At 42.5% G+C, this 12,375-nt stretch overlaps 1 protein-coding gene across 1 annotated transcript in view; it reads left to right on the top strand.

Annotated features, from left to right (window-relative positions):
- Positions 1 to 12,375, top strand: part of LOC110974603 (macrophage mannose receptor 1-like) — a 38,854-nt gene that overhangs the window by 11,006 nt on the left and 15,473 nt on the right. Inside the window, exons 10-26 of the mRNA XM_087140135.1 lie at positions 261 to 377; positions 873 to 944; positions 1,311 to 1,343; positions 1,753 to 1,911; positions 2,427 to 2,515; positions 3,486 to 3,645; positions 4,000 to 4,038; positions 4,602 to 4,775; positions 5,217 to 5,333; positions 6,066 to 6,176; positions 6,429 to 6,668; positions 7,350 to 7,574; positions 8,277 to 8,443; positions 8,905 to 9,015; positions 9,831 to 9,955; positions 11,195 to 11,346; positions 11,861 to 12,069. Coding sequence (XP_086996261.1) covers positions 261 to 377; positions 873 to 944; positions 1,311 to 1,343; positions 1,753 to 1,911; positions 2,427 to 2,515; positions 3,486 to 3,645; positions 4,000 to 4,038; positions 4,602 to 4,775; positions 5,217 to 5,333; positions 6,066 to 6,176; positions 6,429 to 6,668; positions 7,350 to 7,574; positions 8,277 to 8,443; positions 8,905 to 9,015; positions 9,831 to 9,955; positions 11,195 to 11,346; positions 11,861 to 12,069 — 2,300 coding nt within the window. The remainder of the gene's footprint in view (positions 1 to 260; positions 378 to 872; positions 945 to 1,310; positions 1,344 to 1,752; positions 1,912 to 2,426; positions 2,516 to 3,485; positions 3,646 to 3,999; positions 4,039 to 4,601; positions 4,776 to 5,216; positions 5,334 to 6,065; positions 6,177 to 6,428; positions 6,669 to 7,349; positions 7,575 to 8,276; positions 8,444 to 8,904; positions 9,016 to 9,830; positions 9,956 to 11,194; positions 11,347 to 11,860; positions 12,070 to 12,375) is intronic.

Below are 12,375 nucleotides of genomic sequence, written 5' to 3'. Positions count from 1 at the left end.
GTCATAAGAATTCAGTTGGGTATCTCCTAGGTGAAGGTTAGATCAACAGCATGATATGTGCAGATTTGACTAGTTATCAAGTTGATGTAAAGGGGTGCTTTAATAAGGAGCAAGTCATCACTTGATCAGCCCTGAACATAGAAACTTTTCATATTTTGCCTTGAGCTGACCTTTTTTCTACGAAAGAAAAAGGATCCTCATTATGAAAGAGAAAGATGAAAGATTCTCCCTCAAGTCAGCTCGTGTGTTACTTTTAACAGATACAAAGACGGATGGAACATTTGAATGGGTCGATGGCACGACAATGTCGTACATGAATTGGCAGCCGAACGGACCTACAAATGGAAAGTACACCGATTGCAGCTTTTATGATACCTGTGAGTGCAATCAAGATGCTATTATGATTTTTGACTATCTGAAATGCTCATGTGTGACCATGCAGCTCTGACCACAGTTGGATTCAAAGCTTTTAAAATGGAACTAATATTGTGGCAAGTCATTTTTTTGAGTGCGACTGTTATCCAAACAACCCTTTCTCATTTGCTAGATTTCACACTCCAGTGTGATCATTTCCATCCATTCACTGGCGTCCCTCATCCTGTCTCATTTGTGAGTCTCCTCTGGGCTAACATAAAAATAACAATTGCCATGCTCTTGGGCTGGCTGGTTTGTGAGCCGTTTCATTAGAAGGGCAGTCAATCAATGGCTGCGTTGACCCCTTGTGCCCCGAGGACAGAGTTAAAGATGAAATGTGTTCTTCAGTGGTATTCCATAAGGCACATCATGTCTTTCAGTTTGTAAGGTATCAAGAACAAAGTATTCTGTAACTTTTGAGCTTCCTGTCTGACACTTTCAATTGGTCCCCTTTTCAGCTGATGCTCAGGGCAAGTGGAATACGGGCAACTGTTACGAAGTTCTTCCCTTCATCTGTAAGATAAAGGCTGGTGAGTAAATAATGGACAAGTTCTGTCAAAAAGATTACAAAAGGAAGCATTTTTTTATCTACATAGTATGAGAGAAAACAATTGTGGAACTTTTTTATCCTTTCCTTCTTGAAGTAGGTTAAAAGATTTAGCCTTACTTCTCAGAAGGCCATAAAAGTTAAAACTCGCAAATTTTGAACTTGGGAAAAATCTACCCTGAAATCTAGTTCCGGATCCATCTTTAGGGAATGCACAGAAAAAATATAAAAAACTTGTTGATCGTGACCCTTAACATTTTTGTTACCTTACCTTATTGAGTACTGAGAAATGCACAGTCAGACCTGAGTATCTTCATCTTTTGTTTCATTGTTTTATTGATGCTTACAGGTGAAAAGGTTTGGCCCATTGATCCAACAACAGGTTGGTATGCTATAGACAATCTATGCCTTATTGAAGTGACAATAAAGAATTACTTAAATAGTTTGCATGTGGTGTCTTGTGAATGAGCTACCCAGACATTAGGTATAGCCAACAAATTTTTCAGCGTTATCATTTTAGGTGCGGATCCGGGGAGGGGGTGTTACTCAATGCACCCAACCCCTGCTCTGATAGCCCCTAAAAGATTTAAAAATTGAATAACAAATATGGTAATAACCCAACAAACTGACGATGTCACACTATGTGTATAAAGGTGAGTGCTTCAGTAACAATGTCAGGTTACCTATGTGTCTGCCTGTCTGCAACAGTGAGACATGAAAAATCTGACAGGCCTGATGAGCCCCCTCGCCCATTTTATGTTGGCCAGTTTTTCCTACCATCCTGCCTGCAGCTATTGGCACCTGCGACTCAGGCTGGAATCTCTTCAATAAGAACTGCTACTACATTGAGACCAAGCTGGACACCTACGACGTGGGCAGGCAGGCCTGCATCAACATGGGGTCCACACTGACGAGTATTCTGGACAGTGACGAGCAGTCCTATTTGTCAAGTAAATGGCCTCATTCTTCTGTAATGTGCACACCAGATCACATCAAACATCAAACCAGATTGATCCAAACTGGCCCGTCCCAAGGGTTCCCACGGTCATGGGAAATCCTGGAAAATACTAAGAAGGAAGTTGTCCCGGAAAGTCATGGAAATTAGAGAGAAAGTAGGGTATCCTCGAATTCTCTTATCAAAAGGAAAAAAGTCATGGAAATCAAGATCATGCAACATTGCCCACTTTTGATGTGATAACAGAATAGTAATGAAGTTGCAGGCTATCCTTGTAAGTCTCTAGTAGTGACTGTGGCAGTCGTCTAGTTTGTGATACTGAGCAGAAATTGTCATATTTGAGTCCCGGATAGTCTTGGAGAAGTCATGGAATTTGGTTTTAGATTTCTGTGGGAGGCCTGATCCTCCACTTTCATTGACGAGGCCACCTGGGCATCAAGAGGCTGACCAACTGTCAATGAATTATGTCACTGTTTCTGATTTGTATTTTTTGTTATGTTTGCATTTCAGTGAGGACTTACATGCTCAAAGTGTTTTTGTGGATTGGACTGAATGACAAGCAGACATCAAAAGTCTTTGTCTGGGAAGACGGCTCCCCTGTAAGTAACATCAATTGTTGAATGAATACATTGGTAAAGTTTGAGGTAGCCACTGATGAGTATAGACCTTTCCTTTGCTACGTTACTGTCACTTTGTTTGATGTGAGCTGCGCCAGCCACCACAATGTATTATTAAATGCACTCTAACAAGGGTAGAATTTTTTACTTGGGGAATTACGGATTTCTTCATAGTTTTTTTGTGTGTCAGGCCAAATTTAAGGTTCTTTTTAAACTTTTCAGATTTGGGAGGGAATCAAATTGTTCCAAAGATCCTTCCTCTTGTTAAAATAAACAAGAACGACAACAACAATCTTCTAATTCCCTGTAGACATGTAAATATTCTGACTTCTATAAATACCTGGAGAATTTCACAATGAAACTACCTTAGGTGCAACAATATTGTTGCCTTAATACATCACGGAAAAAAGAAGAAGATATATCAGCCAAATTTTAAAATGAAATCAAACACCATATGCACTGGCCCTTAAGAGCAAATTGTACAATATCTTCACAGCTTTTTAAGTTACGGCATGTTTGCATGTATACATTAAAACCGATATTCCTTCACTAACTCATGATGAGTTGATTTAGAATTTTATGCCATAGCAAGCAGAGACTCGTCACTTACAGTAAGTAGAGCAGTGAAATCATGTCAGCTTACTGCATTGATTCACCCATTGAGCTTGATGAAAGACTCAAGCACCACACCTGTTTGGTTCTTCATGTGTGAGTTAAGTTGGCATAGTGGCCTTTCACCTGTGCGGCCCGGGCTCGATTCCTGGCTCGGTCCACATGTAGATTGGGTTTTCAGTCCCTTCCTGATTCCATGGATATTACCCAGAATATCTCCTGGGTGAAAGGTTTCTTCCCACCTCTAAAAACTGCACCTTTGAGGAATCCTTGGTTTCAGCACCAGAAATGTTCAATAATAATAGTAATAAAAATAATGATTGGTTGGTCTTTTGTACAGTATGGCTTTACGTACTGGGCCCCTGGTCAGCCAGATCACTACGGCAGTGGCGACAGTGAAAGGTGCGTACACTTCCGGAGTTACGAACTTCAGGAAGGAATGTGGAACGACTTGCCCTGCGGCAACAAAATGGCTGGCTACATCTGCAAAAAGAAAGCAGGTAATGCCTACACTTATTTCTTTTATGCCCCCCCAAACCATTCATCGTCCCTTCAGTGACCCTTCTTCACTGCCGCCCCTTCCTTTTTTAGCTCCCAGTTTTAATGCCCGCTCCCTTGTGCCTTGCTTTTTCAATGCAATTTTCGACCTCCAATTTAAGTGACTTCCCAAAACCCTTAAAACATCAAAATCTTAGAAAATGTGTAGAATTAATTCATTGTTTTAAAATGGAAGATTTTTTACATTAAAAAAGTTGCAAACATGATGGCCACGCCAATATTTCCTGTAACTTCCACCCCCTGATCTTACTCTCATACTGAATTAACTCACTTTGAGTTGACATCTCTTTACACAGGCGATGGTAACACTCCCCCACCGACTGCAAAACCTACACGTAAGTTCACCCCTGGTGATGTCTCCTTTTTGATTTTCTTCAGCTTCATATACAAAATTTGTTATTGTAAAAAAGGTCCTGATTGCAAACTTAAAGAATGAAAAAAATGAAAGAGCTACTTTGGTTTTCTAAAAGGGCATGTGCAGAATGAAGCATGTCATAGGTCATTTGGGATAATCAATACACTAGCACAAGATCAGTCACATGCTGACTCAAATGCCATGGACACATTTAAGTTGATGTGACATCAGCTGTTTTTATCCCAAATGACTTTGTGTAGCCATTTTTCTGTATGCCATCTGGCCCCACCTTGGTGCATGATCATTCACATAAACAATCGGGCCAAGAAAAAAGATCGGAACTTCTTGCTGTAAGCTGCAAAAACCTCACCCCAAAAATGGCTCACGTGCCTTTGAAAGCACCACATTTCGGTCAAACTGAATCATCTGACTGCATTATCCTACTGAATCACACATCAAGTTGTTTTAGTTTTAGACTGGTGCTCAAAATTCACCATGTTCCTATTGCACTTTCGCTGATGCTCCTGTATGTCCTACGTTCAGCTGTATTTAATGACCGTTGTGGCATTGGGTGGGAGTACGACACAACATCCAAGCAGTGCTACCTGTTCAAGCCGGGCGACCTCCGGAAGTGGCAGAGTGCCAGGAGTCAGTGTCAGCTGGGAGGTGGTGACCTCGTCAGCATCACTGATTTGTCAGAGCAGACATACCTCAATGGTGAGTATACATCATCCCAGATAAATATAAATGCTTTAAAACAATGTGGTACTAAATATAGAAACTTTGCTGACATCGATACATGCTTGCTTGTGAATTGTTCCTACTATAGAGTACCGAAGTGTGACGTCACTGTGAACCAGAAAGTGCAGTGCAAACGAATGGAGTACGCGTGCGTGTTGGTTCACGCGTTGTTTCTCGCGCTAATGCCTTTAACACACTAATTGTGTGCGTGACGTATTCACTTTGGTACTCTATGAACACATACACTGCTGTTGTAGTTGGGATCCAAGCATGTGTATGGCACATCTTTGAAGCTGTGTGAATTAATGACTTTTGACCTAACGAGAACATCTGTCAGTCACATCATTGTGTTGTTAGTTAACGCAAGATCATTGTAAACACTGTTTCATGTTTCCTGTCCTGCCTTCTTTCAAACAGCGCGCTTGGCTCTTACCATTGAGACGACTGTTTGGATCGGTGCCAATGACCTCTCTGTAGAAGGCGGTTGGGTGTGGAGCGATGGGTCCCCGTTCAAATTCCTAAACTGGGCCAGCGGTGAGGAGTCGTTTTGCTTCACATATTTGTATATTTATTGAGAGACCCTGATTGGTTCAGAGGTAAACACATGAGGTCACAACAGCTAGCAGTGTCTCCCCAAGACAGAATTTGTATAAAAGTCGTTGACTTTGGTGCTATCCGATTCAAATTGGCCCAGAAGTGATGCCGACAAGCTCAGTAAAGCAGATAAGACATCTGAACTAGTAGCAATACGTTGTGGGTTCAAGTGCCATCTAACTGAGTCAATGAATTTCTTCTCACAAGTTATTCGGCGGCACTGAATATGCATTGCTTAGACAAACCAAGTTCACCTGCGGCAGAAGTGGGACAGGGGAGAGCAGTGGCCCCCCCCACTTGTTCCACTGGGGAGCAAGCCCCCAACTTTTGGAGGTCCTGTAATAGGATGGGGATTAGTGGATTGGTCTATTGATGGGTGATGCCTGGTGCCGTCATTCTTCTGCCAGCATTGATCAAGTTAGTGATTGCCAAAACCTAATATTAAAATGTACATCTTACCTGATACAGGAATGACCCTAGAGAACAAGTTAGGCCTTGTATTATTTGGAAAAGAAAACGCTCACAAGCAAATTCTAAATGTTTCTTTAAGCCTCAGATTGTCAAACTTGATTGGTGGTAAGGACAGGGAAAAAAATTGAAAGGTTTACCTAGATGAAAATTAGGTGATTTTGGGGCTTAAACAAAATGATCTTGTTTTCCTTTGTCCACCAGGTGAGCCCAATAACTACGGGTCTGAAGAGTGTGCAGAATTCAAAGTCAATGGCGGATTGTGGAACGATGTTGACTGTGCCAACTCCATGGGATACGTGTGCAAAAAAGATGGTCAGCTTGAATAGTCCTGAACTTCTCTTTGAACTCTTGCCAGTTTGTTAGATGATGTCTGTTAATGGTCACTCACTGGGAGGAGCTGAGGTGTTTTTGAATGTTTGCAACTATATGTCTGAACTGCTCAAACAGAATGACATAAGGGGCTAGGCCTAAAGTTTGATAACTTTAATACAAAGACAGTGCCAACTATGGAATGTTATTCTAGTTGTGCGTTTGTTTATGAGGATAATTTTTCTCATTGTATAGGTCACCTCGTCTCTCACTTCTCTGCCTACCCCAACATGTATCTGCCCGTCACACCCAAAGTCACTGTTCCTGACATCTATCCCGAGACATGTGCTTATTCCTGTGCTCTGACTACCATCCCGTACAAGTGCCTAGCCTTCAACTACAACCGAGCCACAAAGAAATGTGACCTCTTGGATGCCTCCAAGGACACAGCGGGAGGTCTGAAGGCAGCCACAGACCAGGACTACTACCAACTGAGTGAGTACTTGGTTTTCAGTGGCTGAAGGAAGTCAAACAAAAGTTCAGTGAGTACCTCACAGGTACTTTGCCAAGTACACATAGCTGCAGTCATAGGCGCTTATAAGTACTCATGGCTACAGTCAAGGACATTTGGAGTATTTGAAGTACTGCAAAGTACCTATGACTACAGGTATAATTACTTGTGAAGTGCCTGTGACTGGAGCTATGATTATTCATGAAGTACCTGTGACTGGAGCTATAATTACTCATGAAGTACTTGTGACTGGAGCTATGAGTACTTGTGACTACAGCTATGTAAATAAAGCCACAACTCATTCATACATGAACTGTAGCAACGTCACTCCTGAGTTAGTTTTTGCCCTTTGTCTGTACTTGGGGAGTAGTTCACCACAACACAGTAGTAAACTGATTGACTCAAGGAATCAAACAATTTTCCAGGTGCTCTACCAGCTGGCCTAACATTATGCTGGAGAGATTTGGCCCCACTCATCAGAGATTCCTAAATGCAAATGTAGAGTGATTATACAATGATAGGCAGGTACAGTGTTTGTCTGGGAGGACGTTTTTCAGCTGTTTTATAGGCTTGAAAACTTGTTTTTATTTTTGATAGCGACCTAACACCTGCGGTTTGTTCAAGGCTGCCATCATGCATTGCAATTTTTTTTTTGGACGTGACAGGAAGTGATGCACCACCAAATCCCACCGTCCCACCTACACTAGGACCCAACTACCGATGTCAGGCCAACTGGCTGGCTAACGGCGACTACTGCTACCAGGTCCAGTCCTCCTCAGTGACATGGGCGGATGCCCTGAAAGGCTGCCGTGCAACTGCTGGAGCCGATCTGGCTTCCATTTGGGATGCCAGCGAGAATGCTTTTGTCAAGACTATCATCTCGACAGCGAGTGAGTGATGCACATTTATAAATACCTTAGACTGTTTGCCCTTGTTTATGGGCTTAGAACCTGCCACACTACTGTTCCGCAGTGGCAGTGATCAACGGGCAAAGTACCAACCGTGCCTCGAGCTGACAAAAATTGGTGGGGTAGGAAAAGTTTGAGGCCGTACGAAAATACTACAGGTGTGCTATGGAACACAAACGCCAACATTTTGCGAACACGCCAAAAAGTGTCAGTGTCTCTCTCTGAATTGTGAACTAACTTCAAGCTTACTAATTGCATATATTCCAGCTCTGCATCAGCATGAAATGCAAGACTCCAGCACTTATCAACACAATGAAATCAGTGTTTGTAAGGGGGGAAAGGCCTACAGAACTTAGGTGCTTGGGGCCATGAGACAAGTGCAAAGCAGCAATTTTTTTTCTTCCTATTTTATCTCCTTTCCTTCCAAAAGTGTGTAAAAAGCCGCAGATTTACCCTCTTCCGTCAGAAAGACAAGATTACACATTTTTGCTCCGTCCCCCCCCCAAAAAAATGGGTTCTGGATCGGACCTTGCCATTGGAGCATTCAATCTGGCCCCGAACCACCCACATTGCACGATAGTCATTGTTGTGACCAGTAACTGCCAGGTTGCGTAAATTGTTCTTTTTGTTAACAAGAAATAATTTTTCTGTGCTTATTTTGCTTATTCTGGCCTGTTCCCACAGTTCAGCCGGATGATTCGAATCACTTTTACATTGGGTTAAACGACAACAAGGCCTACCATTCGTATGAATGGAGCGACGACAGCGATGTGCTTTACACTAACTGGGCGGCCGGAGAACCCAACAACTACAATGGCAATCCAGAAGACTGTGTGGAAATGTGGACTGATGCAAGTCTATTATATTAACCAATATTTTCAGTTAATTTGCAATTTTTTTTTTACAAGGCTTGTGTCTGCAATTCGTTTTAAGGCCCATTTATCACAGCGTGCAGTATTCTTCCCCTTTTTTTGGAAGGAAACATTTTGGAAGTCAAGTATTCTTGGGACATTGAATCAAACAAAACCTCAGAATCTTGGTTCATATCCCAGATGTATCAGGAGTACCGAAGGCCTCAGCATTTGCATAGTCTGAGTTATAATTGAATTTTCCTTTGTGGGGGGGGGAGGTGAATAGTTTTGGTTGCAGCCTAATTTGTTTTTCAGGTATTCATGAAAAAAAAAATTTCTAAACCAAGGAAGTGTCTATCCCTGGGCAGTACTTTGCCACCTTTTTTTGGGGGGGACATTCTCGTAGATGATTCAATTTAATACCCTCGCTTGATTGGCCATCTGACTATTTTGTGACCCAGGGTTACTGGAATGATGAGGACTGCACTGCGCTTCACCGTTACGTCTGCAAAATGAAGAAGCAAGATTTAGGGCCCACCCAGTTCCCAGTGACACCGAGCGGGTGCGACCAGGTCAGAACAACAAACTGCAAAACTCTCTCCTTTAAAAACTAATCTTGAACATCCCAGTGCTGTCTTTAGTTCAGCTGCACAAGCAATGAGACAAGTTAGTTTTCATTTGTATGTGATAATCAATTTCCGATTACTTTTTTCTATAAAAAAAGTTACCATGTGCCTTAGAAATGATGTACCTTCAAAAGTACATGTACCTGAGAAATGGAAGAACTCTGGTTACCTAATGTGCAGAATTGTGGGAAACTTTCATTTTTGCATGGTCCAAGTTGTTGCGGATGAAAGGTCTCTCTTCTTTTTGATTGGATGAAAATTTGTTCTTGTTAAGTTGCTATATGCAGATTTGTGTGCCATGTTTATCCCAAACTTGATAGGAAATGAACTAATCTTATGAGGCAAAACATTATGTGCAGTTGGAAAACCTGGTTTACTTCACAGCCCATTGAGGCATGCAGGAATTCATAATAAAAAAAGGCTGACTGAATGTATTTGTTTATTTTGTTGATTGGTTTCTCAAAATTAATTTACATCTCCCCAGCGCAAATCCATCTTTGAAATAGTTGTTCATGGTACCTGCTGCTACACCTGATTTGAACCAGCCAGCCGACGCCGGCAAGCTCGGTGGTCGAGTGGTTGAGACGTCTGCACTAGTAAGCAGGAGGTCGTGGATTTGAATCCCACCCGAGTACGCTTGTGGTTTTTTTCACGAGCCTTTGGGGGCATACACTGAGTATACACTATTAAAATATACGTCACGCAGGGCAAAAAAAGTCCAAAATTAATTTGTTTCTTTATTTGTTTCTTTTGCTTTCCAGGATTGGATCCCCTATGGGCAGTCCTGCTACAAGTTTGAAAATCAGCTTTCTAACGGGGCGACATGGGATGACGCATTGGCACAGTGCAAAGCATACGGAGGAAGCTTGGTTGTCATCTCCGACAAGTAGGCTTGGATTAATGGGACAAACGAAAAAGAATGGTTAAATTGGAAATACTCTGTGTCACAGTATGTGGGGTGTGACTTTTCTTGTCAGATCTACTCCCATACACAGAATCACACACGGCAAGCCTAAGCCACGGTTGTAATGTACAGAACGTCACAACATTAAATGTTCCTCACACTAACAAAATACAATGAATGTTGCCTTTTATGTGATGGTTGGAATACTGTCTAGGGTCTTTCAACTTGGCACAAGTATCAAATGCAATGATACCCAACTGAAAATAATTGGTACCCAGTTCATCATTTTCATTGTTATAATGTTACCACTGAGCTACTGCCTGTCTAGAGTCTCAATAATTGGTACCCAGTTCATCATTTTCATTGTTATAATGTTACCACTGAGCTACTGCCTGTCTAGAGTCTCAATAATTGGTACCCAGTTCATCATTTTCATTGTTATAATGTTACCACTGAGCTACTGCCTGTCTAGAGTCTCAATAATTGGTACCCAGTTCATCATTTTCATTGTTATAATGTTACCACTGAGCTACTGCCTGTCTAGAGTCTCAATAATTGGTACCCAGTTCATCATTTTCATTGTTATAATGTTACCACTGAGCTACTGCCTGTCTAGAGTCTCAATAATTGGTACCCAGTTCATCATTTTCATTGTTATAATGTTATCACTAAGCTACTGCCTGTCTAGAGTCTCAATTTGTAGACTAATAGTAAAGGAATTCCTCTAGGTGATTAGTAACAGACACAGCGTCCTTCTTTTGAATTATTTACTTTGAGAATGGGCAAAATGTGTAATAGGAGGATAAACTATGTATTTAGAAACCTGAATGATTCCTCAAAGATACTGCACTGAGATAGTGCAGCCTGGCCAATCAGTTATAACATTTGTTACTATACCTATGGCATCATAGACTGGCTGGCATGGCCAGTTCAGGAGAAATAGCCTCCATTTTGTATCTTCGATTCCACATGTAGGCGCTATTGCTATCTGCCTCGAGTAGAAGCACCTTCTCATTGGTTGAAAAGTCAGTCACTCGTAGAACAGCGAAGTTCAGTGCTGACCAAAGGAGCAGTCGTTGATAAGAAAATTGCGCCCTCTCTTGGTCCAGCTCGAGGCTCATCGGGCAGGGTCATTAATATAATTATTTCCACATGTGGCAGGTTTGTGCCTGTGCACAAACAGGGTTTAATTTTTTTGTCTGTGTTTTTCTGTTGTCGAAGGTATGAACAAGCTGTGGTTACATCACAGCTGGGCAAACAGGCCTGGTACAAGAATTTCTGGATTGGACTGCACGACCGCAACATCAAAGGGTTCTTTGAGTGGGAAGGCGGGGCTGCATTCACGTTTGACAACTGGGGCAAGGCCCAACCTGGTGAGCATTTGCGGAGTTGCTGTCAGAGGCAAAGTGATCATTGTCAGAGCAGCACTGTCTGGGTACCCCATCTTGCAAGCAAAGGCTTGCTTCCATGCGAGCCTCCAACAAAGGTTTTTTGGAAGTGGAACCACGAGTGAAATGGAGGAGGGGAGTGGGGTGATAGTTGAATCAAGGGCCTCCCCGGTTTTACCATCAAAAGATGTTGACTTAGTGTAGTGCCCCCCCACACGCACCTTCGGCAGGTCCTTGAACGCCTGATGGTCTCACAAATGGCCCCCCACCTTAAAAATCAAATCATTCGGCTGCTGTTGCCCATTACCTAAGCTTCTTAATGATAATCCCTCTGAAGAGGCACCTACGTCAGTGCTTGTCTTCAAAATTTATTTACGGTTAGGGGATTGATTCTTCACAGCAAAGTTCAAGTTTGGCACATTTGGCATTTACATCTCCCTTCCACTCAGATAGTCAGTTTGATGAGATGGGTGTATTCGGTTCGTCTTGATGGTTACAGATGGGTCGAAGGGTTCCTGTGTTTATGCCAGCCCCGGTAACGCTGCTGGCCTGTGGTACGTGGCTTCTTGCAACACAAGCAGTTTATATATCTGCGAGAAGGCCAAGGGGGATGTTCCGACGGTCAAGCCCACGAGTGGAGTGCAGACTACACCAACCAATGACAACTGTGCACCGGGCTGGATTGGTTATGGGTCTCACTGCACCAAGGTATGTGTAGAAAAATCGTCAGTAGAGGGTTTGTTGGGAAAGGCACGGAGGTCTCACTAAGCGTCTGTTGATAGGGGAAGTTGTCAGTAACATGTCAATTCATTGTGAAGGGCCAAGGGTGGATCTAGAGCCAACTTTAAATTTTTTTGGGGGTGGGGGAGAACTTGGGGAAGGCTCGATCCTGTTGGCCCTCCTCCTACCCACCCCCCTGGATCTGGAAATAAAATTTTTAAAAAGAATGACATTCACTAAGTTTTTTGTCACTCGGGGGAAGTACAAAAACATTGATGTAACTATATATGAGGG

The sequence above is a fragment of the Acanthaster planci genome, linkage group LG08 (genome assembly GCF_054643075.1).
Source record: "Acanthaster planci isolate LZ-2023a linkage group LG08, COTS_SCS, whole genome shotgun sequence".
Taxonomy (NCBI): Eukaryota; Metazoa; Echinodermata; class Asteroidea; order Valvatida; family Acanthasteridae; genus Acanthaster; species Acanthaster planci.
This window is presented reverse-complemented; position numbering and strand designations above follow the sequence as displayed.